The 22,401-nt window shown below is 40.1% G+C and overlaps 1 protein-coding gene across 1 annotated transcript in view; it reads left to right on the plus strand.

Moving 5' to 3' along the window:
- Window positions 1–2,824: 2,824 nt before the first annotated feature.
- DERL1 (derlin 1) overlaps window positions 2,825–22,401 on the plus strand; it is a 37,804-nt gene continuing 18,227 nt past the window's right edge. The window contains exons 1-2 of the mRNA XM_036762022.1: window positions 2,825–3,307; window positions 20,589–20,700. Of these exons, the coding sequence (XP_036617917.1) occupies window positions 3,155–3,307; window positions 20,589–20,700 (265 nt within the window). The 5' untranslated portion in view covers window positions 2,825–3,154. The remainder of the gene's footprint in view (window positions 3,308–20,588; window positions 20,701–22,401) is intronic.

A 22,401-nucleotide genomic window follows, 5' to 3' on the forward strand; every position in this document is an offset into this window, starting at 1 on the left:
AAATGTGCCCTCAGACACCGGACACACTTACTAGCTGTGTGACCTTGAGCAAGTCACTTAACTCCAATTGCCCGGCCTTCCCTGTCTCCCCGCCTCCCAAAAGCACTGTTAAATTCCAGAACAAGCTATAGGAAAAGACTGGTGAATTTCCTTTTTTGGATAGCTAACAATAAAGATACAGTGGCAGCTGTTCATGATTACAGGGAGACAATCAGGTTGGTTTTCATAGAAACAGGGGCGGGAGAGGATTATGAAGGCATCATCTAATCCTAATGGACAGCACTAGAGGGAGGTGAGATTTTGTCTTGTTTTTAAAGATACTTATTCAACAGTTATTTATTGAATACTCTGGATTCAGAGGATCTGGGTTCAAATTGCACCTCTGTTTCAACAATCTGGCTAGCAGCTGTTGTGGGGGTGAAAGACCAACACAAGCCCAACAACAAGCACGCTACCAGCACGCTGCAAAAACCCAGGTTCTTTTGATCTGCTTTACTAAGGAAAGCAACGTTAAGGGGTTGACAAGCTTACTTTAATTCAGCATACAAATACCATTCACTTAGTTCAGGGGGAAAAGCCAGCACTCTGAACTTTGGAGCAAATACAAACAAATTACAAACATCGACAGACAGACCAAATACAATTCATAGTTACCAACATCTAGGTTCAGCCCGGGAGCTCATAACAAGGGCTGGCCCAGAGTCACACGTGCCATCGCTGCTGTGGGTAAGAGCTCCGAAAAAGAGAAAGCCAGCCCCTGGTTTTATATCTTTTTCAGGCTCAAGGGTGAGTCACACATGCTACTTACCCATGTGACCTAGAATCGTCACAAAGAGGGGACTTAAACCCACGTGGTCTAAAAGCCTCTGATGTCCCAAACATGTCACTCAAACTCATGTGTAAACTAGGCCCTCCTCTGAGGCAAAGAGGTCATCAAGGACTCCCAAATCTAATCAAGGAAACAAAGGCCAAACTCTTCAAGGGCACTTGGTTGAACTGAGTGCTAAGAGCCCATTTTGTTTACCAACACAACCTCTGAGTCTTAATGCCTGGGTGACTTTGGGCAAGTCACTTAACCTCCTTGGGCCTCAATTTCCTCATCTGTAAAATGAGGGTGTTGGCTAGTTGGTCTCTAAAGTTCTATAGAGCTTTAAAGCTAAGATCCATTATTCTGTTAATGCAGGGGACAAGTGCCTGTGATCCTAGACCTCAAGGAATGTATAATCCGGTGGGGTGAACAGGAGAAATTCACAAAAAGTTATGACTTTATGGAAGGAGGAAATGCTTTTGTAGTTCACCAGAATCCATCCCATTTTACTCATGAAACTCCTTTCTTTTCTCTACATGTAATCTTTTCTTTCCCTTCTCTTTTATCTCTGATTTTTCTTCCTGACCAGTGGCTGTCAAGTGAATGGATGGGGGAATCATTCCTGAGATCCTATATTTTATATGATTTAGAGAAGCAGTAGATAGTAATTGCTTGCATTTATATGATGCTTTTAATGTTTGCAACTAGCTTTATATATGGAGCTACACATTGTTACATATACATATATCAAAATACAGGTTTATAACTAACTAGCTTCATATGTAGTTATTTGTAACTATGTATTTTTATATATATATATATATATATATAGGCAAATCATATATGTTTGCAACTAGCTTTATACAAAGAGATAGTTACATATAAATATAGTTAGATATTTACAACTAGCTTTATATATAGTTACTTATAACTATATATTCATACGCAAAGATGTTATATAGTTTTATGTTTGTAACTAGTTCTATATAGAGAGCTACATAGTTATTAATTATATATGTTTACAACTAGCTTTAAAGTTACTTACAACTATGTATTTACATATAAGTTACATAGTTATATATATATATATATGATGTTTGCAACAAGCTTTATCTATATAACTATATATAAATATCTATATATTTATATCAACATATATTGTTGTTCAGTCCACTTTTCATTTGGTATTTGGTATTTTCTTAGCAAAGATACTGGAGCAGTTTGTCATTTCCTCCTCCAGCTCATTTTACAGATGAAGACACTGAGGCAAGCAGGGTTTAGTGACTTACCCAGGGTCACACAGCTAGTGTCTGAAGCTGGATTTGAAAGGTCTTCTTGCCTCCAGGCCCAGACCTCTATTCACTGTGCTACCTAGCTGCCCTATGACTATATAGAGTTACATATGTGTGTAAATATAAGTTATAGATACAATATAAATGTTATAGATATAATATATAAATATGTTATAGATATAATTATATATGTGTGTGTATGCATAATCTCATTTGATCCTCACTGAGGACACTGGGAGGTGTTATTACATCATCATTTACAGATAAGCAAACCGAGATTGAGAGAGGTTAAGTGACTTGCCTGGGGTCACACATCTTGCAGGTGTCTGGCGAAGCATCTGAACTCAGGTTTCCCCGACTTCAAGAACATTTTATTCACTACACCACTTAGTAGGACTAGAGACAATTTAATCCAATTTCTCCTTTTTACAGACTAAGAAACTGAGGCACAGAATGAGTGTTTTTCTCTGGGCAGTACTGCAAGGATCTCTGAAGTCTCAATCCGGATCTTTCCCCACCACATCACATCTCCATAACCAACTCTAGGCCAGGTTAACCCTTTTACAAATCAGTCCATCTAGGACCCTGGGAAGAGGGGGAGGGCGGCGGGGGTGGGGTGGGGGTTGGGGAGAATGCGACCCTGCCATTGGCTGACACGTCTGCCCTTGTTGCTCCGGACAACCTCTGTTCCCGGCCCCTTCTCCCTCTCCGCCCCACCTCCAGTGGCCCTTCCAAACCTTAAGGTTGCGCTTCCCCTTTAAGAGGTTGGACTTCCGGTCCCGTTGCTCCGGGAGTTGGAACGGGAAGTTTCCTTTCCGGAACAGCCCGCCCGCCGCTCTCTACCTCCGAATTCGGCCCCGCCACGTCTTGGGGGCTGCACCCGCTGGTCTCCGCCTCCTGTGCCTGTCTCCGCCGCCTGCAGCGGCTTGCGCCTCCACATCCTCGCGGAGCAGGAGCCGGAGCCGGAGCCGGGACCGGCCGCATATCGCGGGGGCGGGCGGGGGGGGCGGGGAGTCTGTGACGCTGCTGGTCTCCGCGAGCCGGAGCTGCTAAGATGTCGGATCTCGGGGACTGGTTTAGGAGCATCCCGGTCATCACGCGGTACTGGTTCGCCGGCGCCATCGTAGTGCCCTTCGTCGGCAAACTCGGCCTCATTAACGCAAGCTACTTCTTACTCTGGCCTGACGCCTTCTTGTACCACTTCCAGGTATCGGCCCACCTCGGGGCTGGGGGGGGGGGTGAACTACAAGTCCCAGGTGACTTTGCGGCGGTTGGAGCCCGGCGGCCTCGGGTCTGGGCGCACTTTGAATCACGGGCTTTGTAGTCCCATGTATGCGAACGTAGGCTTCGGAGTGTAGGGTGGGGTCAAGTCCTAGGGAATAGGATGGAGAGGTCAAAGGCTGGTCTGATTTTCTACTCCTTGAGGATTTTTGCTCTTTAACTTATATCATTTTCTGTCGTTCAGTAAAATAAGGCCAAGGTGATCAAAATGGATAAGAGTCTAGAGAGGCAGCGTGGTGTAAAGTCTTGGGATTTACGACTGGAACACCTGGGTTTGAATCTGAGCGACCTTGGACAACCCTAATTAATGTTGGACCTCAGTTTCCTCATCAGTGAGATGAGAAGATTGTATTGGATAAACCTTTACAGCCCTAAATAGTGTCAAACGTGATGACTAATGAGATCTTCCAAACACAAAAGCACCCTGTGGGGTCATCTGCCCAGTAGTCTAGGAGGTTCCTAAATTGGATTATATTCACAGGATTCAGAGTAAGGCATTAGTGAAGACTGGGGTGATTTTATGAACTACAGTGTTCTCCCCCTTATTCCTTTCCTCCCTCTCTCCTTCCAGCCCCAGAGACACAAAAGAGGAAATTAAGAGATGGTGACAATTCCCAAGGGTTTGGTTCCCAGATGCCTAAAGTGCCATAGCTACCACATGGGAGGAGGAGAGGAGGTGTAGACTTTTGGCTTATTTGGGAGCCTGTGTTCTCACTTGAGTGAATGTGTAGGTGGCACTTTGTCATTTTATCTTTTCTTGTGAGTAAAGTTTCTTCAGATTGAACTTAAGGTCCTACTGGAAGAAGTTTCGGATAAGTGCCACTATTTCCAAAGCAGAGAAGTCAGATTCTGATGTGAATATCAGCATTATTGAAAAAATTCACCTACTTTAAGGTGTTAAGACATTGATGTACTAATTAATAGGGTGGTGTTGTTCAGTGGTGTCCTACTCTTCGGTGACCGCATTTGGTATTTTCTTGGCAAATACTGGAGTGGTTTGCCATTTCCTTCCCCAGGTCATTTTACAGGTGAGGAAACAGAGGCAGACGGGGTTAAGTGGCTTGCCCAGGGTCATGCACCTAGTAAGTGTCTGAGGCTGAGTTTGAACTAAGGAAGATGAGCCTTCCTGACTCCATGCCAGGCACACTCTATCCTCTGTGCCACCTAGCTCCCCAGGAATAATTTAGTAGGGTCTTTTATTCTATGGATTCTAATTTATTGCTGGTCAAATCACATTCTCTGAAATGTCATAATGATAGCACATGATGTGGCACATTGCTCATAACTCTGTTAGATTACATACTACAGGTATCCCCATTTTGTAGATGAGGAATGGGGCTCAGAGATTAAGTAACTTGATTATGGTCACACAGCTAGCTAATGGCATAACTGGGATTTGAACCTAAGTCCTCTTATTCTAGTGGTGTCACACTCAGAAAGAAAGGGATCCCTGCCAGCAGCATATTGACGTAGAAAGCCACAGTTAACATTATCTATTTTGCATTGTATTTGAATTTTGTTAAACATTTACCAATTACTTTTTATTCTGGTTGAGGCCACACTGGGGAGTTTTGCAGGCCTCAGGCCATGAATTTGATATCCCTGAAATTACACCATGATATTTCTCAACAGTAAAAATCTAATATAACACATGCTATATACAGTTCAGTCTATTTTCTCACTCTCAGTTATAAAGGCATTCCTCTCTTTTTACTTAGTGTTATCCATGTCATTGTCAACCAATGACCAGATTTGTTTCTCTTCTGTTTTTTGCTTTATGAATCAAAAAATAGTGAATGGCCACTATATATTTCTTTGCAAAACCTTTCTTGATCCCCTAGGGCCTAGACACCTAATGTACTCTTTCCCAAAAATATCTTGTATTTATTTTATTTTGTGTATGTTTAATATGTGTACATGGGTATAGTAATGTTGTTTTCCCCATTAGAAAGTAAGGTCCTTGAAGACAGGGAGTTTTTACATTTGCCTTTTTATTTCCATATTTCCACATAGCACAGTGCCTGGCACTTGTAAGTGCTTACAGTCTATTTCTGGTTGCTAAATGGCGCTTAGATTTGTAAGTTGTAGAGAGGGAGTTGAAAACTTAGATATTGTGGACCTTTGACTCTGCCCATCTTACCCCCCCCCCCAAAAAAAAAACAACTTCAAACTGATTGATTTGATGACCTAATCTTGCTCATTTTTTGCTTTTAGGGGGAAAATTGATAATATGGACTCTTAAGTAGGGGGTGGGACTAGGAATGAGGTGGAGAGGAGACTTGTATATCAGATGTAAACACCTTCTTTAAAGGGTTCCCTTGACTCACCTCTCCTCCCTGTATGCTTCCTTATCAAGCATTTGATTCAGAATTGAGTTAGCACAACCAAAGTTCATTTTTTATGTAATCCAGTGAGCCTAGGCTATGGCATTCCAGTCACTTTCAGATGTACCATGACTCCTACACCTTACCCTGTCTTATCTCTCTTCTCCATTTACTGGCTATGTCCTTCACTCAGAAATTTTTCAAGCATGGATCAAGCCATGCAGAATACCAAGAAGACTCTGATAAGTCCATCTGTCTGTCTATATACTCTGCCCCCTACTTGAAGAAAAGAAGTCAGTCAGTCAGGGAGCAAACTGAGTATTTATTATGGGCCTACTATATACCAGAACTGTGCAAAGCACTAGGGTTACTAAGAGAGACAAAAAAGCGGTTCCTGCTCTCAAGGGCCTCAAAGTCTAACAATGGAGACAACATGCAGACAACTATGTGTAGCCTTGATATAGACAGGATAAGTTGGGGGCAATCTCAGAGGGAAGGCGCTAAGACTAAGGAGGTCTGGGAAAGGCTTCTTGTAGAAAGTGGGGCTTTAGCGAAGATTTCAAGGAAATCAGGGAAGCCAAGAGGTGGAAATGAGGAGGGAGGGTATTCAAGCCATGGAGAACAGCCAGTAAAGATGCTTGTAAAAGGCTGATGGAGTGTGGTATTTGAGGAACGGGAGGGGCCAGGGTCACTGGATCATAGAGTATGTTCAGGGAAGTAAGGTATAAAAACACTTGAAAGGTAGGAAGGGGCCAGATTATGAAGGGCCTTCCGAGATATAGTTAGATTTTCAAATCTCATCAGGGCACAAGGCATATTTTGATCAGACTGTTAAAACTCATGTGTATGTTTACACACACAAACACCCACACACCCACCCCCAAAGGATTTTAGAAAGATTTTATTGAATCTATTCATTTGACAGATGAGGAAACTGAAGCCCCAGAAAGTGGTCAAGGCCCCTCGCTCTGTTGCTATTTCTACTTTATCGTGTTTTGTGTTCTTCTACTCCACCCTGTTACTGTTTTAGGGATGGAAGAGATCTCAGATATCTTCCAGGCAACTGGTGTCCCACTCAAATAGAAACAGGGACCAAGTACATAATCATTTCTGCTGGCAGCATATTAACTAGGAAAGCTACACATTAACATTATTTGTGTTCTGTTATATTTTTATTTGTTTTGTTAAATTTTTCCTATTACATTAATCTGATCGTGGCTACACTGAGGAGTGTCGTGGGCTGTGTGATTGATACCTACCTCATTTCCATTTGTAACTTTAAATCAGTTGCTTATCCTTTTAATTACAGGTCTCTTCTCTGTAGCTTATTGGTTTGGAACATTAGGTAAAAGTAAATTATTTTTCCTTTGTTTAGTGCAGCATAAATGTGTTTGTTACAGGTGCGAGGGTGTAGACCAATACATCTCGTTACTTTTTGTAATTTGCTCTGTGATCTCAGGCTTGCAGTGTATAATGTCTGGAGTTTCTTTTTTCCCCTGTACCATCCTTATGTTTCTGGCTTTTCATTTCTCCCAGTCATCATTAATGTGATTCATAATGGTGATGAAATTCCATTTTCTTTTTGAAGACTTCACTGGAGGAAAAGTTAACAATCTTATTTGACTTTGTACACCTCACTTTTTTTTACAGCCGTATGGTGAAAACTTTGTTATCAGATTGGGCAAGGGGAGGACTTAGAGTTGTTACCATCATTATTGCTGTTAATAAGGTTTTCATTTGTTTAGCCTTTTAAGGATTACAAAGTGAGAGGTAACAGTATGTGTGTGTGTGTGTATATATATGTGTGTGTGTATATATATATGCATATATATACATATACATACATATACATATATATATGTATGTATGTATGTATAGTCTTTTGTCTCTGACATATAATAACTTTGTGGTCCTTGGCAAATCACTTCCCTTTTCAGTTAACCTAAGTTACTCCCTAAGAGCTACAGAGTTGCAAATTTACATTGATGGAGGGAGTTTTCCATATTGGGACTTCCACTATACCAGTGAAATCACAGGGCAGGGACCCAACCAAAGGATTAAAAAAGCACTTTTCTTCCTAACAATCCTATGAAGTAGGTCAGAGGATCATAGAATACAGCTGGAAAGGACCTCAGAGCACATCTTGCCCAATATCCTATTTTATATGCAAGAAAATTTGGGACCCTAATTGCAAGCATTATTATGGATAGTGTGGTCCATTTGGAATCACGTACATGGGTTGAAATTCTGCGCCTTGACAGTTACTAGCATTGTGGGCATAGGCAAGTCTCTTAACTTCTTTGAAACTAGACTTTTCTCATCCCACCTCAGATGATCTTTAAATGAAATAATGTGTCTAAAGTGCTTTGAAATCTTTAAAGTGCATATGAATGTCAGTTGCTGTTAAGTGATAATATTTCTGTTTTACAGATGAAGAAACTGAGGCACAGAAAGATTAAATGACTTATCAGGCGTCACATTTCTGGTAAAATAGAACTGGAAAATTTCTGTTGGCTGGATCTAGACAAGTGTTCTTTCTTCTACTCCATAATTGTTAACATAATATAGATTAGTGACAAAAATATACATGTAAATTTGTCCCTAAGTTAAACTTGTAACAAATTTACTTATCATTTCCTAAAATGTTCTGAAACTTTTTGCTTTCCACCTGTTTTCTCAACCTACAGAAATAGAAACTGAAATTATAGTTTTGACCTTAGCAGAAAAAAATGATTCAGATTCTAGGTTTAGCCTGTGGTAGAGGCAATTTCAGATTTTCATTTTCATCATCGCCTCTTTAACTCTGATTATTTTAACAAGGATTTTCTAATTGCTCTATTTTTCAAAATTAGCTTTCATATTTTACATTCATAAGAATAAAGTAACATAATTTCTCATGAACTTCAGAATCGTGTTTGCAGGGAAGATTTTCCTTCAAAGTTGATTCTAATTAGCTAAGATGTTACAAACTATTTTATTTTTTTAATATGCTTTCATTTATTTTGCCAAATATTTTCAAATTACGTGTAAAAAAATTTTAACAATAATTTTTTAAAATTTTGAGTTCCAAATTCTCTTCCTCCTTTCCACCCCAGTCCTCTCCTTGAGAAGGCAATACTGATATCAATTTTACATGTGAAATCCTGCAAAACATTTCCACATGAGCCATGGTTACAAACTAGTTTAACTTCGTATTGGGAGGTTACTTGTAAGAAATTTATTTTTATTCTGAACTTAATGAAAAATGAACCCTTCCATATTCAAAGTAGAATGTAAAAAGGGAATTGTGTGAAGCTATGAATCTATTATATACAACTTCCTTTTAAAAAAGTATATACTAAATTCAACATATTACTTTCAAAGCAGTCCTGCTTGCCTATGTTTCCTTCTGAACTTCCTTCTGTTCTCTTCTTTGCCTTTTAAAAACTACTTCAGTGAGCATGAGGTGACTTTCAAAGTGTGTTCAGTCTGGCCTTGAATTACTTCTGACTCTCATTGGAGATTTGTATTAAGGAATCAGAACTACCAATTTCTAAAGCTTTAGGCTAATAAAATAGTGAATGACAGAATTTGCTGTTTGATTTGTGTATTTATTCTGTGATCTCAACTCTTACTAGCACTGTTTGTCTTATTTCATACTTTTGTATGATACCTAGCAGAGTATATAGCTGGTGTTTAATAAAGGTGTTTTGATGATAATCTCCATGACAAAGTAATTTTCTCTTTTCATGCGTCTACCTACTGCATTCACACTATAATTAAAAACAATTCTAGTGTTAGTTGTTGAAATTTTCTTGAGTGGTGCTTTCTTGTTTTTAATTTTCTTTAAAAAAATACTTCATACTAAAATAGGGGAGAGTTGATCTTCAAATTTTATAGACTTCCTTCAGGACATAACCTAACCACTCACTTCAAGTCTGTAGGGAGACCCAGTGTACTTGGTTGTTTTCTTCTATCATGACATTCTTTCCCTTGGTGACATAATTTATTTCCTTGGCTTCAACTATCACCTCCCTGTAGATGACTATAATGTCAGTCCGTCAGTCAGTGAACATTTAAGCGCCTACTGTGTGTCAAGCCTAGCGTTAGGGTTAGTGTTAGTGCTAAGTGTTGAGGATACAAAAGGTAGTCCCTGCCCTCAAGGAGCTTACAGTCTAATAGGGGAGACAACAAGCAAAAAAATATGCACAAACCGGCTATATACAGAATAAACCGGAAATAAAGTAGAAAGAAAAGACATTGGAAAAGAGGGGTCAGGAAAAGCTGCTTGTAGAAGATGGCATTTTGTTTGGAACTTCAGGGAAGCCAGAGAAGGCAGTAGGCAGAGATGAGAGGGTAGAGCATTCTAGACGTGGGGGACAGCCGGAGAAAATGCCTCAAACCTGGAGATGGAGTGTCTTGTTCCTGGGACAGCCAGGAGCGCATTATCACTGAATCAGAAGGTTTGTGGTAGGACCAAAGGTGTAAGAAGACTGGAAAGGTGAAAGGTTATAAAAGGTGGAAAGGTTATGGAGGACTTTGAATGCCAAACAGAGCATTTTGTATTTGATCCTGGAGGGGATAGGGAAGCACTAGAATTTATGGAGTATGTGGTCTCATCTGCACATTTGGAAAATCACTTTGGTGGCTAAGTGGAGGATTGCTTGGAGTGGGGAGAGGCTTCAGGCCCATAGACCCACCAGCATCTGGGATATCTTTGAGAAATGTTGCCAAGGTGAAACTGAGGCTGTGACAACAGATTGGATGGGGGGACTGGGGTGTGTGTGAGAGAGATACGCAGGAGTCAGAGATGACGCCTAGGTTGCCAATCTGAGGGAATAAGAGGATGCTGTTGTCCTGTATAGTGATAGGGAGGGCAGAAACTTGAGGGGGAAAGATAAGTTCAGTTTTGGACAAGTTGTGTTGAAGATGTCTGAAAGGCAGTTAGAAATGAGAGATTGGAGGTCGGCAGAAAGATTGGAGCAGGAAAGGTGGATTTGAGAATTGCCAGCATAGAGATGGCAATTAAATCCATGGGTGCTGATGAGATCATGAAGCGAAGTACTGTGAAGGGAGAAGAGGAGAGAAGGGGACCCAGGAGAGAGCCCTGAGGGACACCTACAGTTAGAGGGTGTGATGTGGATGAATCAGAATCTGCATGCCTAAAATTAAACCCCTCAGCCATCCCCTCCACCTCTCATAGTACATTTTCTTTTTCCACCATCCCCATCTATATCTTAATATCCCTATTTATGTGAATATCACTATCCTTGTAATTCAGGTTCAGAACCTTGGAATTCTTTGACTTTTCCATCTGTTCCCACATCCAGTTACCAAGGTATGTTGAGCCTTTGTTCCCAATTCCCATTCATTTGTATCTGTACCTTCCTTTTTATGCACCATCCTCAGATCTGCATTGCTCTCCCCTAGATAATTAAAGTTATCTACCTGTAATTCCCAACCTCTGCAGTCTTCCTTCGTCCAGTCTACAATGCACTCTTGCTGCCATGCTTTCTTAAAGCAAGCTTTGATCATGTCTGTCACTGTCTCATTCAAAAACCTTCAATTGCTCTCCGTTTTCCTATTGTTGTTCCAGACCCTATTTTTGATTTTCTTGGCAAAGATACTGCAGTGGTTTGCCATTTCCTTTCCAGCTCATTTTACAGATGAGGAAACTGAGGCAAACAGGGTTAAGTGACTTGCCCTGGGGTCATACAGCTAGGAAGTATCTGAGACCAGATTTGACCTCAGGAAGAGGAGTCTTCCTGACTCTAGGTCCCGAACTCTATCCACTGCACTCCCTAGCTGTCTCCATTTCCCAATTGAATAAAGTTCAAATTCTGCCCGCTAGTCAAGGCTCTCTGCAAGCTGGCTCTAATCTACCTTTCCAGTGTTATTTCCTGCTATTCCTTTGCAGAAACTTTGTATTCCTCTATCCCTTTCTCATTTCCAGGGTTCCATTTATATTCTTCCTCTCTGTGATGCCTTTTCATCATTTCTCCTTGTTAAGTCATGCTTATTCCTAAGGCTTTGCTCAAATGTCAGTTTTATCATGAAATCTTACTTGATCCTTTTAACATGTTATGATCACACCTTCCTTCAGAATACCATAAAAGAGTGCCTTGCATGCTTGTTGACTGACACTTTATATCTCTTATGAAAGTCAACCCTTTTTTCCTGCCTTTTATTATACTCATTTGTGTAGACAAGGACAGGCAGTGCTGTGGAAGCGCCTAGTTTGAACCCCTGCTCTGTGTATATGACTCTACTCCACCTTGTGGCTGTAAGCAAGTCACACAATTGCAGAATTTGAAGGAAACCTAAGAGACTCTCTAGGCTACAGGGTTCTTAACCTGAGGTCTCCACTGGTACGTTTCAGAGCAAGTTGGATGGGGAAAAAAATTACATTTTAATTTTCATCAGCCTTTGGTTTCCTTTGTAAGTATGTATTTTATTTTATGCATTTTTGAAATGTAAATTTTAAAGATGCATTTATTTAAATGCCTCCGATGTGCCTGCCCACCACTGAGCTAAGTGCTTTACAAATGTTATCTCCTGTTATCTTCAAAACCACCTTGGGAGGTGGGTGCTGTTATCATCTTTATTTTGCAGGTAGAGAGAACTGAGGCAGATTGAGGTTAAATTGCTTGCATAGGGTCACACAGCTAATAAGTGTACTAGGCTGAATTTGAACTCTGGTCTTCCTGACTCCATATCCACCATGTCATTTAGCTGTCTCCTTTTTTGAAAACATTGTCTTAAGGAGACCCTAGGCTTCTCCAGATTGCTAAAGGGGCCCAGGACACAAATAAAAGGTTAGCTCTGATCTAGTCCAGCCAGTTTTTTCATATGTGAAATGAAAGGGCTGGGCTAGATGATCTTTAAGGCCCTTATGAAATTTTTAGTTGTAGCTTGGGCAGCTGATGTCATCTGCAAAATGAGGGTAATACTTTACCTCCCTCACAGGTTTGTAAGAGGGAGGAACTTTTCAAACTGAAGCTATATAACAATGCATTCTAAATGAACGTGACCTTAATATTTAAAGATCATACTATAAAAAATAGAAGAGAAGCAGATCACATAAATCTGGGCTGTGGTAGAATCTACCTGCATGTCGGCCGTAATTACTATGATGAGGACAATTAAAAAATAGAGGCATTGGTTACAAATTTGCCTCAGTTTCTTCAACTGTAAAATGGAGATAATAATAGCACCTACCTTCCAAGATTATTGAGAGGAACAAATGAGATATTAGCAAAGTGCTTAGCGCAGTGATTTTGGTGTTCCATTGCTAATTGTCAGCATTTAGTGAGCCATATTTGCTGATTATGCAACTGCAGGATTGACATTTAGTAAGAAAACTGGTGTTTGCTAACTTTTTGTAAGTAGTGACACATCCTGTTTTACACTTTGCCCATTCTTCATTTCAAACATTCCCTCTGCTCCCCTTCCTTGGCAGCCCCTCACATTGAGCAGTTACTTAGTGATTGTTTCTATTAGTGGACTCGCTCAGTTGATAGCCCCCTCTCTTACTCGAGGGTGCAGTGTTAGGCTAAAACTGCTTTGTTGTTGTTCTATAGAACCCTAGCTTCTGAAATGTTTCAAAAAGTGCTCAATGAAAGGGGAAAAAAAAGCTGAAAGTTTTAAGTTAATCAAGACTACTAGAAAATACTTTTATTCTTTTTCTGAATAAGTAGGATACTGTGGAGATCTGTTTTTAGAGGTAATGTTGATGTTCATTATTTTTTAACATCACTCTCACTTCTTCACCCCTAGAGCTTCTTCTAAGTGACAGTGGTGTACATTTAAGCAAAACAGATTGACACCTTGGACACCTTATTGCATACCTGTACTCTTCAGTTTCTCTGCTGGAAGCAGGGAGATTTACTTCTCTGAAGTCATGATTGGTCATTTTAGTGATCAGAGTTTGGGTTTTTTTTTCCTTTTATAGAAATTATCTTTTTTTTATTATGAACTTCACAAACATGAACATTTCACTACATAAAGAACAGAAAAGAAGATTCTACATGAAAGTGAACTTCTCTTATGTGTAGTTGGGTTAAAAAAAGTTAAATTTGGCACAGTAACAAAACTACCCTGCTTATCTATGTGACCTTCTGAACGTCCTTCTGCTCTTTCTTGGGTTATTTAAAAAATGTTTCATTAATGAGCTTTTTTCCCTTTTTCTAATGATTTTCAATATAATTTTCCTTTATGTTCTTAAAGTCATTGTGTACAGTGTTTTCCAGGCTCTGCTTGTTTTGTTCTCTATCAGTTACTATAAGTTCTCAAGTTTCCCCCAAATTTTCATACTCATTTTTCATGTGGCATGATTACATTTATAGTTGACAGTTTGTTCAACTCTTTGTCAATCAGCAGACAGCCACATTTTTTCTTATTCTTTGTTATTACAGAAAGTGATGTTATGAATAGTTTTATATTGCTGTGCTCTAACCACCTTGGGATATTTGCCGAGCGAGTGGTATTGATGGATCATGGACATGCATATTGATGGACATGCATGCATAGATCAGTGACTGTTTTCTAGAATGGTTACATTCATTGATAGCTCCATGAAGAGTTCATTCAAGTGTTTCTCTTCCCACAGCCCCTCCAACATTGACAAGTTTTGTTCTGTGGTCTTGTTCATTCTGCTTGGTGTGAGGTGAAATGTTTAGGGGATTCTCATTCAGGTGCATGTTGTACTAGAGGGCCCCTGAAGACCCTTCCAACCCCAGGATTCTGTGACATCCCATTCTTATTTGTACTCTGCTGCCATTTAAAACAAGCTCTGTATGGCCTTCACAGAAGATGAATAATTATGTTTTGTGTTTGTATAAGCTTTCGTTTTTTCATGCCTTATTTCATTATAGCTTTACAATGATGTGGTAAGGAATTATTATCCCCAGTTGATAAATAAGAAAATTAAAGCATATGTTCTGTGTCTAAGGTTATTATATAGCTCAGTCATGGGATTTTTTAGGGCAGCTTGGTGGAGCAATGGATATAGTGGTGGGCCTGGAGTCAGGAAGACTCCCTGAGTTAAAATCTGTTCTCAGATACTAATGAGCTGTGTGACCCTGGGCAAGTCACTTAATCCTGTTTGCCTCAGTTTCCTCATCTGTAAAATGAGCTGGAGAAGGAAATGGCAAACTACTCCAGTATCTTTGCTAAGAAAACTCCAAATGGGGTCACAAAGAGTTGAATATAACTGAAAAAAAGACTAAACAACAACTAAGTAATAGGATTTTAGAGGTATGGATTATATTCTTCCTTTTAGATCATGTTGCTTCTATCTAGTTGATTTGGTTCCAAACTAATATACACTGATTGGCATTTGTAGTCTTCCAGTGTGTGTAGGTAGTACCTCTTTCTCTCAGAATTCTGGAGATAAAATAGAAACTTCAACCATCAGTATTTATTTGAGTAGTTGATCACATGTAAAAGGAACTGTCAGATTGGAAAGGAAGAAGAGATTTAGCTGTACTTTCAGTAGTAATATCATATTTTTATAGCATCCTATCTTTCCAGGACACTCAGTGTTTGTGATAGTTTAATGTTTCACATGAAGAATTAAAATGTGGTTAAAGTCACTTTTTGTTGTTAAGGCATTTCATCATGTTTGACACTTCATGACCCCATTTGGGGTTTTCTTGGCAAATTTACTGGAGTTGCCTGCCATCTCCTCCAGCTCGTTTTATAGATGAGGAAACTGAGGCAAACAGGATTAAGTGATTTGCCCATGGTCACATGGCTAGTAAGTGTCAGCCTAGATTTGAACTTAGAACATATCTTCCAGACTGAAGGACCAGCACTGTGTCTTGAAGTCACTTAGATACCAATAAAAGCCAACTTCTTAGATAAATTTAATTGTTTTTTATAATGTCAACAGCTGTGAGTTCTGAAGAGCTGGTGTCCACTATGTTGCTAAAAATAATGCTGTGGTATCTATTACATTTATAAAACTCAAGTCAGAAGGAATTATGATAGTTTCTTGAATGAATAAAGCATTTAGTAAATGCCTACTGTGTGCAAAACGAGGATAGAAATAGAAAAGACAAGGAGTTTGTCTCAAGGAGCTCTCATTCCAGTAATAGCCCATGTGGAAGGTTTTGGCTGCAAGAGGCAGGGGTGCTAATGCCTCCTCAGTGTCATTTCCACTCATTTCTTTTCCAGTTTCTTAGGATGTAGTCTAACATAAGTGGCAGTGTAGAGGAAAGAACACTGGACTAGGAAGGCAGTTGGAGTCTGGATGTGAAGTACTGAGCCTAGCCCTTCCCTGTCAAGTGACTGGGTTGGACTGGAAAGCCACTTTTAGCTTTAAAGTTCTGTTTCTGTTCAGTTAAGAAATGGAAATGTAGAGCTGTTGTAAGGATAGCCTCAGCCAACATGGTGGTATCATGTAGTGGTGTGAGATTCCCCCAGGAGGTGCAACCTAAGGTCAGACTCTATTTGTTGACTTTGTTTTCCAACATGAGCAGTAACCCAGAAAATGACATGGAAGAGAAACAGTAAGACTCCTGTTCTGAGATATTGTCTGTGGACTGATTTGAATGGTAAAAAACCAAACAACTGGGAATGTAAAACAAGTATCTTGTTATCATTCTAGTTTTTATTGCTCAATAAACTCCAGTGGATCCCTGTTACCTCCAGGATCAAGTATAAAATCTGCTGTTTGACTTTTAAAACCCTTTACAACCTGCTTTCTGGTCTTCTTAGTCCTTATTCTTTTTTATTGTTCTCTTAACTTTCTTTACCTGGAAGATATTGGTGTTGGATGATTTCCTCTCCAAGCTAAGTAATGATATAGCATACCCAAAGAGGTAATAACAGTGAGTCTCCTGCCTACATATGGCTCTGTCACAGTGGCCATATGTAGAGTTGTTGAGGGCTTGGAGTGCCCTCCCTCCTCACCTCCACCTCTTAGAATGCCTGGATTTTGTTGGGACTTTGCTCCATCTGCTTGAGGCTCTTTTGGGCCCCTCTTGGACCCCAAGCTTTCTCTGAATGTGTTTCATGTGTGCCTGGATGAGCTCCGAAAGCCTAGAAACTCTTTAAGGATATTTCATTTTTCCCTTTGCATTCCTTGCTCCTTGAACAGTGCCTGGCATATAGTAGGTACTTAATAAATGCTTATTGATAGATTACAGCCCCAAAGAGGCAGATTTAGGCTTGATTGTTAGGACTTTTTTTCCTTAGAGTTAGAGCTCTAACACAGCCCCAATGAATTCCTTCTCATTGGAGGGTGTTTCACATATAACACACGGGAGGCACTGGAGTCTTTGGACTCCAGCCTCTAACAAGTTCACTCTTGATCTGGTCAGACAGGAAGGACAGGGAGATAGCTTTGGAGGGGTTAATAATCTTACTTTATTCTAGTCTATTATTCTCAAAGGGGGTTGCTGATACTCCTATAGCATTCCCTAATCACCTCACAGGAGCCAACAAGAAGGTGGGGGGCAACTACCGCTACGTCTCGATGGAGTCAGCATTCCAGCTTGTGCACTCCTCTATCTCCCCTCAAGCCTTGATGGGGGCTGGTTGAGGCAGGTATATGCATTCCTCTGCATTACCCAAATCCCAAATGGGTTCCCGCATGGATTCCCTACTCACTAACCACTGCCTACTTGCTGTGTAGCGCAACAGACAAGGCAGGCATCTTGCCAACATTAAGCTCTTGGGTTAACTTTAGCAATATTGTTATTCTGCATAGGCATGGTAAATATCACATCATGTCACCCCATATCTCCCGGCATAGTCTCAGTGTATCACTATGATTCTAGGAATTACTGTCTAGGATCCTTGGGGCTATTCTGGGAGTTAATATCTTAACACCTAGAAACTAGACATTACCATGGCCAGGGATCCTGAGAAACTAAACTCTAATAGGATAACAAAATCTCCATTACTTACAGAGGGTCTCCAGGCAAAGCCTACTTGTTGGATATGTCATAGAGAGAACTCTTGTTTAAGTATGGGTTAACTAGATTATTTTCTGACTGAGGCCCCTTCCAACTTGTAGACTCTGTGATTCTATAGTCAGGTATTATAACCTGAAGGGAGAGGATTTTGTTGGGAGCCCTCCACCCAGTATGTACCTGGCAATCTAGGGAGGGCTAGAAGAGGCATCAGTTGATAAAGGTACTTACTATTCTCTATCCAGTATGTGGAAGCAAAACTGGGTCAGCCTCTCTGTGCTGATTGGTCCTCCAGTTTCCCGAGGTTAATTAGTATTGAAGGATGCCAACTAAGTTGGTTGCTATGTTTCCTTAGCAAAGGCAACCAAGGTGGTTTGTGAGGGACTTTGAAGCTGAATCTAGCTTTTATTACATGATATTTAGTTGAGAGGCAGCACAGAATGGTGGATTAAGTATTTTATTTTTTACCTGAATTCTGCTTTGAATATTTACTACTCATTGTTTATTGCAGATGAGGAAAAGTGAGGCTCCAGGATGTTAAGTGACTTTGGGGAAGTCACTCATCTGTAAAATGGTCCATCAGTACACATTGGTTAAGAGCTTACTCTCTGCCAGACACTGTGCTAAGTGCTAGGGATACAGAAAGAGGCAGAAGATAGTCCCTGCCCTCAAGGAGCTCACATTCTAACAGGGACAACATGTAGACAGATATGTGCAACGCAAGCTATCTGCAGGACAAATAGGAAATAATTAGCAGAAGGAAGACACTGGAATTAGAAGGGTTTAGGGAAGGCTTCCCATAGAAGGTGGGATTTTAGTTGGGACTTAAAGGAAGACAAGGAGGTTGATAGAGCGGAGAAGACAGAGCATTGAAGGCAGGGAGGGAGCCAGAGAGTATGTTTGGAGCCAAGGGATGAAATGTTTTGTTAGTGGAATAATCAGGAGACCTGTGTCACTGGATCAGGGAGTATGTGTTGTTGGGAAGAAGGTATAAGAAGACTAGAAAGGTAGGAGGGGCCTAGGTTATGAAGGGCTTTGAATGCCAAATAGAGGATTTAGTATTTGCTGTTAGAGGCAGTAGGGAGCCACTGGAGTTTATTGAGTAGGAGAAGTGACATGATCAGACCTATATTTTAGGAAAATTGCTTCAGTGGCCGAATGGAGGATGGATTACAGTGGGGACAGATGTGAGGCAGGCAGATCCACCAGCAGGCTATTGAAATAATCAAGACATGAGGTGATTGAGGACCTGTATTACAGTGGTGGCAGTGTCAGAGGAGAGAAGGGGGCATATTTGAGAGGTGTTGCAAAGGTGAAATTGACAGGCCTTGGCAACAGATTGGATATGGTGGAGTGAGAGATAGGGAGGAATCTAGGATGAGGCCTAGGTGGTGATCTTGAGGTCCTGGGAGAATAATGTTTCCTCTACAGTAATAGGGAAGGTAGGACAGGAGGAGGTTTTAGGAGAAAGATAATGAGTTCTGTTTTTGACATGGAGTTTAAGGTATCTACTGGACATACATTTTGAGATGTCTAAAAGACAGTTGGAGATGAGAGTTTGGAGAAATTGGGGAAGGATATATAAATCTGAGACTCATCAGCATAGAGATCATAATTAAATCCATGGGAACTGATGAGATCACCATGTGAAGTAGAATAGAGGGAGAAGAAAAGGGGGCCCAAGACAGAACCCTGAGGGACATCTACAGTTAGAGGGTATGATCTGGAGGAGGATCCAGCAAAGGAGACAGAGATGGAGTGGTCATATACATAGGAGCAGACCAAGGAGAGAATGGTGTCCTCAAAACCTCAAAGAAGGAAGTATCAGGGAAATACTTTGGGTGATCAGCAGTGTCACAGGCTACAGAGAAGTCAAGGAGAATGAGGATTGATATATGGGAACTAAGAGATCATTGGTCACTTTGGAGAGAGCAGTTTCTGTGGGATGACAAAGCTGGAAACCAGATTGTAAGGGATTAAGAAGAGAGAAAGTGGAAGTACCTATTCTGGAGGGCCATTTCCAGAAGAGTTCCCACCTCCCGTGGTTGTTGAGATAATATAGCTAAACTGCTTTATAAACCTTAAAGCACTCTATAATAAATAGGAATTCTGGGTAGCCTACAGCTGGGTGCTGAAATAAATGCTGCGTCTTACCTTTGAGTGTTTCTCTCCCCTATTTGCTCTCTGAGTGTGTTCTGAGCTGAGAAGTGCAGTAGCTGGGGGCAGTTTGGTGCTGTAGTAGATAGGGTGCTAGTTTTGGAGTCCAGAACATCCAAGTACAAATCCTGTCCCACATATTTGGTGGCTGTGCAATCCTGGCCAAGTCACCTGACTTCTCTTAGCTCTCAGTATCCTTATTTGTGAATATGGGTAATAATAGTATCCTATCTTACAGGGTTGCTATGAGGCTCAGCTGAGATACTATTCGTAAAGTGCTTTGCAAACCTGAAAGTTATATAAATATATATAAATGCTTCTTGTTGTTATACTGGAGAAAGTCTTCCCAGGAAGCAGTGGGAGTTCTTCCTACTCCCAAATGGTTTGGAGATTGGGCTTATGAGATCCCAGGAAAAACCTGGATGTCAGCAAGATAGGACTTAGAATAACTAGCATTTATATAGCACTGTAAATATGTCATCCTCATCACAGCCTGGTAAGATAGATCCTATTATTATCCCCATTTTGTAGTAAGGAAAACTGAGGCTAAAAGGTTAAGTGACCTGCCTAGGGTCATATTAGTAAGTTTTATGAGTTAGGATTTGAACTTTCTTTGTAGTCTTTCTGACTACAAATCCAGTTCCTAGGCACTGTGCCACATAGCTGACTTAAGAAGTGGTTTCTTTCAACTCTTGAGATATTATTGCTCAGCAATATGCTTATTGCCCTTAAGGGAGAGTGCTTTGCTAGGGTCTCGTTTTGGCTTTATTTTGTTTCAGAATGAGCTAAACTTATTAATGTTTATGAATCTTTGTTTTGATTTGAACAGATATGGAGGCCAATCACTGCAACATTTTTTTTCCCAGTTGGCCCAGGAACTGGATTTCTCTACTTGGTGAATTTATATTTCTTATATCAGTATTCTACACGACTAGAAACAGGTATGTTTTTCTTTACAATGATTTCCATATGGGTGTGGGCTTTCAGTGTGGCCTTTGCATAATTCGTATGTTCAAATGCCTTCTTATTTGATGGGATATTGAAGGCAATTAAGAGAAACCTAAAGTATGCCTGATATCAGAGAAAAACCACTTGTTTAAGTGTTAACCTTTCATTTGTAATTGGGTAGGTTCACTTTACTTTTATACTTTTTTGGTTGGGGGTGAGGTGGAGCATCTTGGGTAATTAAGGCCAGATATAATCTTAAGTGGAAGGAAGTCATTTACAGAAAAACTTTGAAAGTTCAGTTTAGCTACATACTTGGGCTGTAATCCTAAAATAGCTTTCCAGATTTATGGTTTGGATTATGGGTACACTGGAACAACCTTCAGCTAAAATTTTCTGTTCACTAAATTGTAATTTATTCCCTGCAATACTCTTGTGAATTGCTGCTTGTATTAAGAGATGGTAAATCGATACTACTGTGATAAAAATATGAAAATAATTTGACTGTTAAGTCTAAATGGTTTTGAAAAGGTTGACTGACTTCAGAGTCTTTATATTCTTAAAATAAACTGACTGGCTATTAGTCCAGGATATAGATTGAGGGTTCTAAACTGCCCATGATTCTAATAAAGAACTTATACCAGTGAAAAATGGTGGTTACATCTTTGTTGTTTGGGAAATATGAAGCTTATTTAACGTTTTCAACTTGAAAATTTATGTTGCACTTTTCTTAAGCTGATATTCTCAATAAAGACATATTACAAAAATGTACATAGAGAATGCAAGCCACTTATTCTATATATGCATATTGTTTCATAGATTTTACCTTTGGAAAAATGCTTCCAGCTCATCCAAAGTCTTATTTTACATATGAGGAAATCTCAGGGAGAGGCTAGGTAACTTGCCCAAGGTTGCACAGCTATTTGATGGCAGAAAGTGTCCTGAATGTCGGTGTTGAGCTAGAGACTGCAGTCACATGGCATCGCAACCCTCTGGCATATGCTTCCTGAACATATTGCTTCCCTTAATGAAATAGCCTTTTTGGATGACTTGTGAGGGCTTTTCCAACTCTAAATCTGTACTCTGGATATCAGTACTTAAAATGTCACCTAGGTAGATTGTCAGTGGCCAGTTTTTAATTCCAGAGTGGCTTTCTCTAGTGTGTATGGCTTGTTTGAGCCCACCTCTGCTTAGTCAGGCAGCATTTGCTCAGGAAATGCAAACTGATTTTTAATATTAATTGAAACTACACCTAATTTGATAGATCCATGGAAAAAATAACATGCATTTCAAATAGGCCAAATGTGTTGAATATCTGGTTTTGTTTTGTTTTTGTTTTCTTTTGCCATTGTGCCCTATCCATTTGCATGGATAATTGAAAGCCGACTCTCCACAAATGTCATTGAGCAAACACAAATTCCCACCAAATCACATAAGAAGTTTGAGGTAGAAGAGCTTAGAAGAGTTTAGTGATCATTTTCTTCAGTCTCTTCATTTTTGAGATGAAATTGGAATCCAGAAAATTTAAGTGGCCACAGAGCTTTTTTAGGACAGTCAGGACTAGAACCCAGGGTTTCTGTCTCCCACCTCAGTGCTCTATTCATGATACTATTTAGACTCAGGAAATTGGACTTAATACAATTTTTATTAGCCCCAGGTGTTGCTGCCTGAATATTTACCAGCCTGACCAAATTTTT

The sequence above is a fragment of the Trichosurus vulpecula genome, chromosome 1 (assembly GCF_011100635.1).
Source record: "Trichosurus vulpecula isolate mTriVul1 chromosome 1, mTriVul1.pri, whole genome shotgun sequence".
Classification (NCBI taxonomy): domain Eukaryota; kingdom Metazoa; phylum Chordata; class Mammalia; order Diprotodontia; family Phalangeridae; genus Trichosurus; species Trichosurus vulpecula.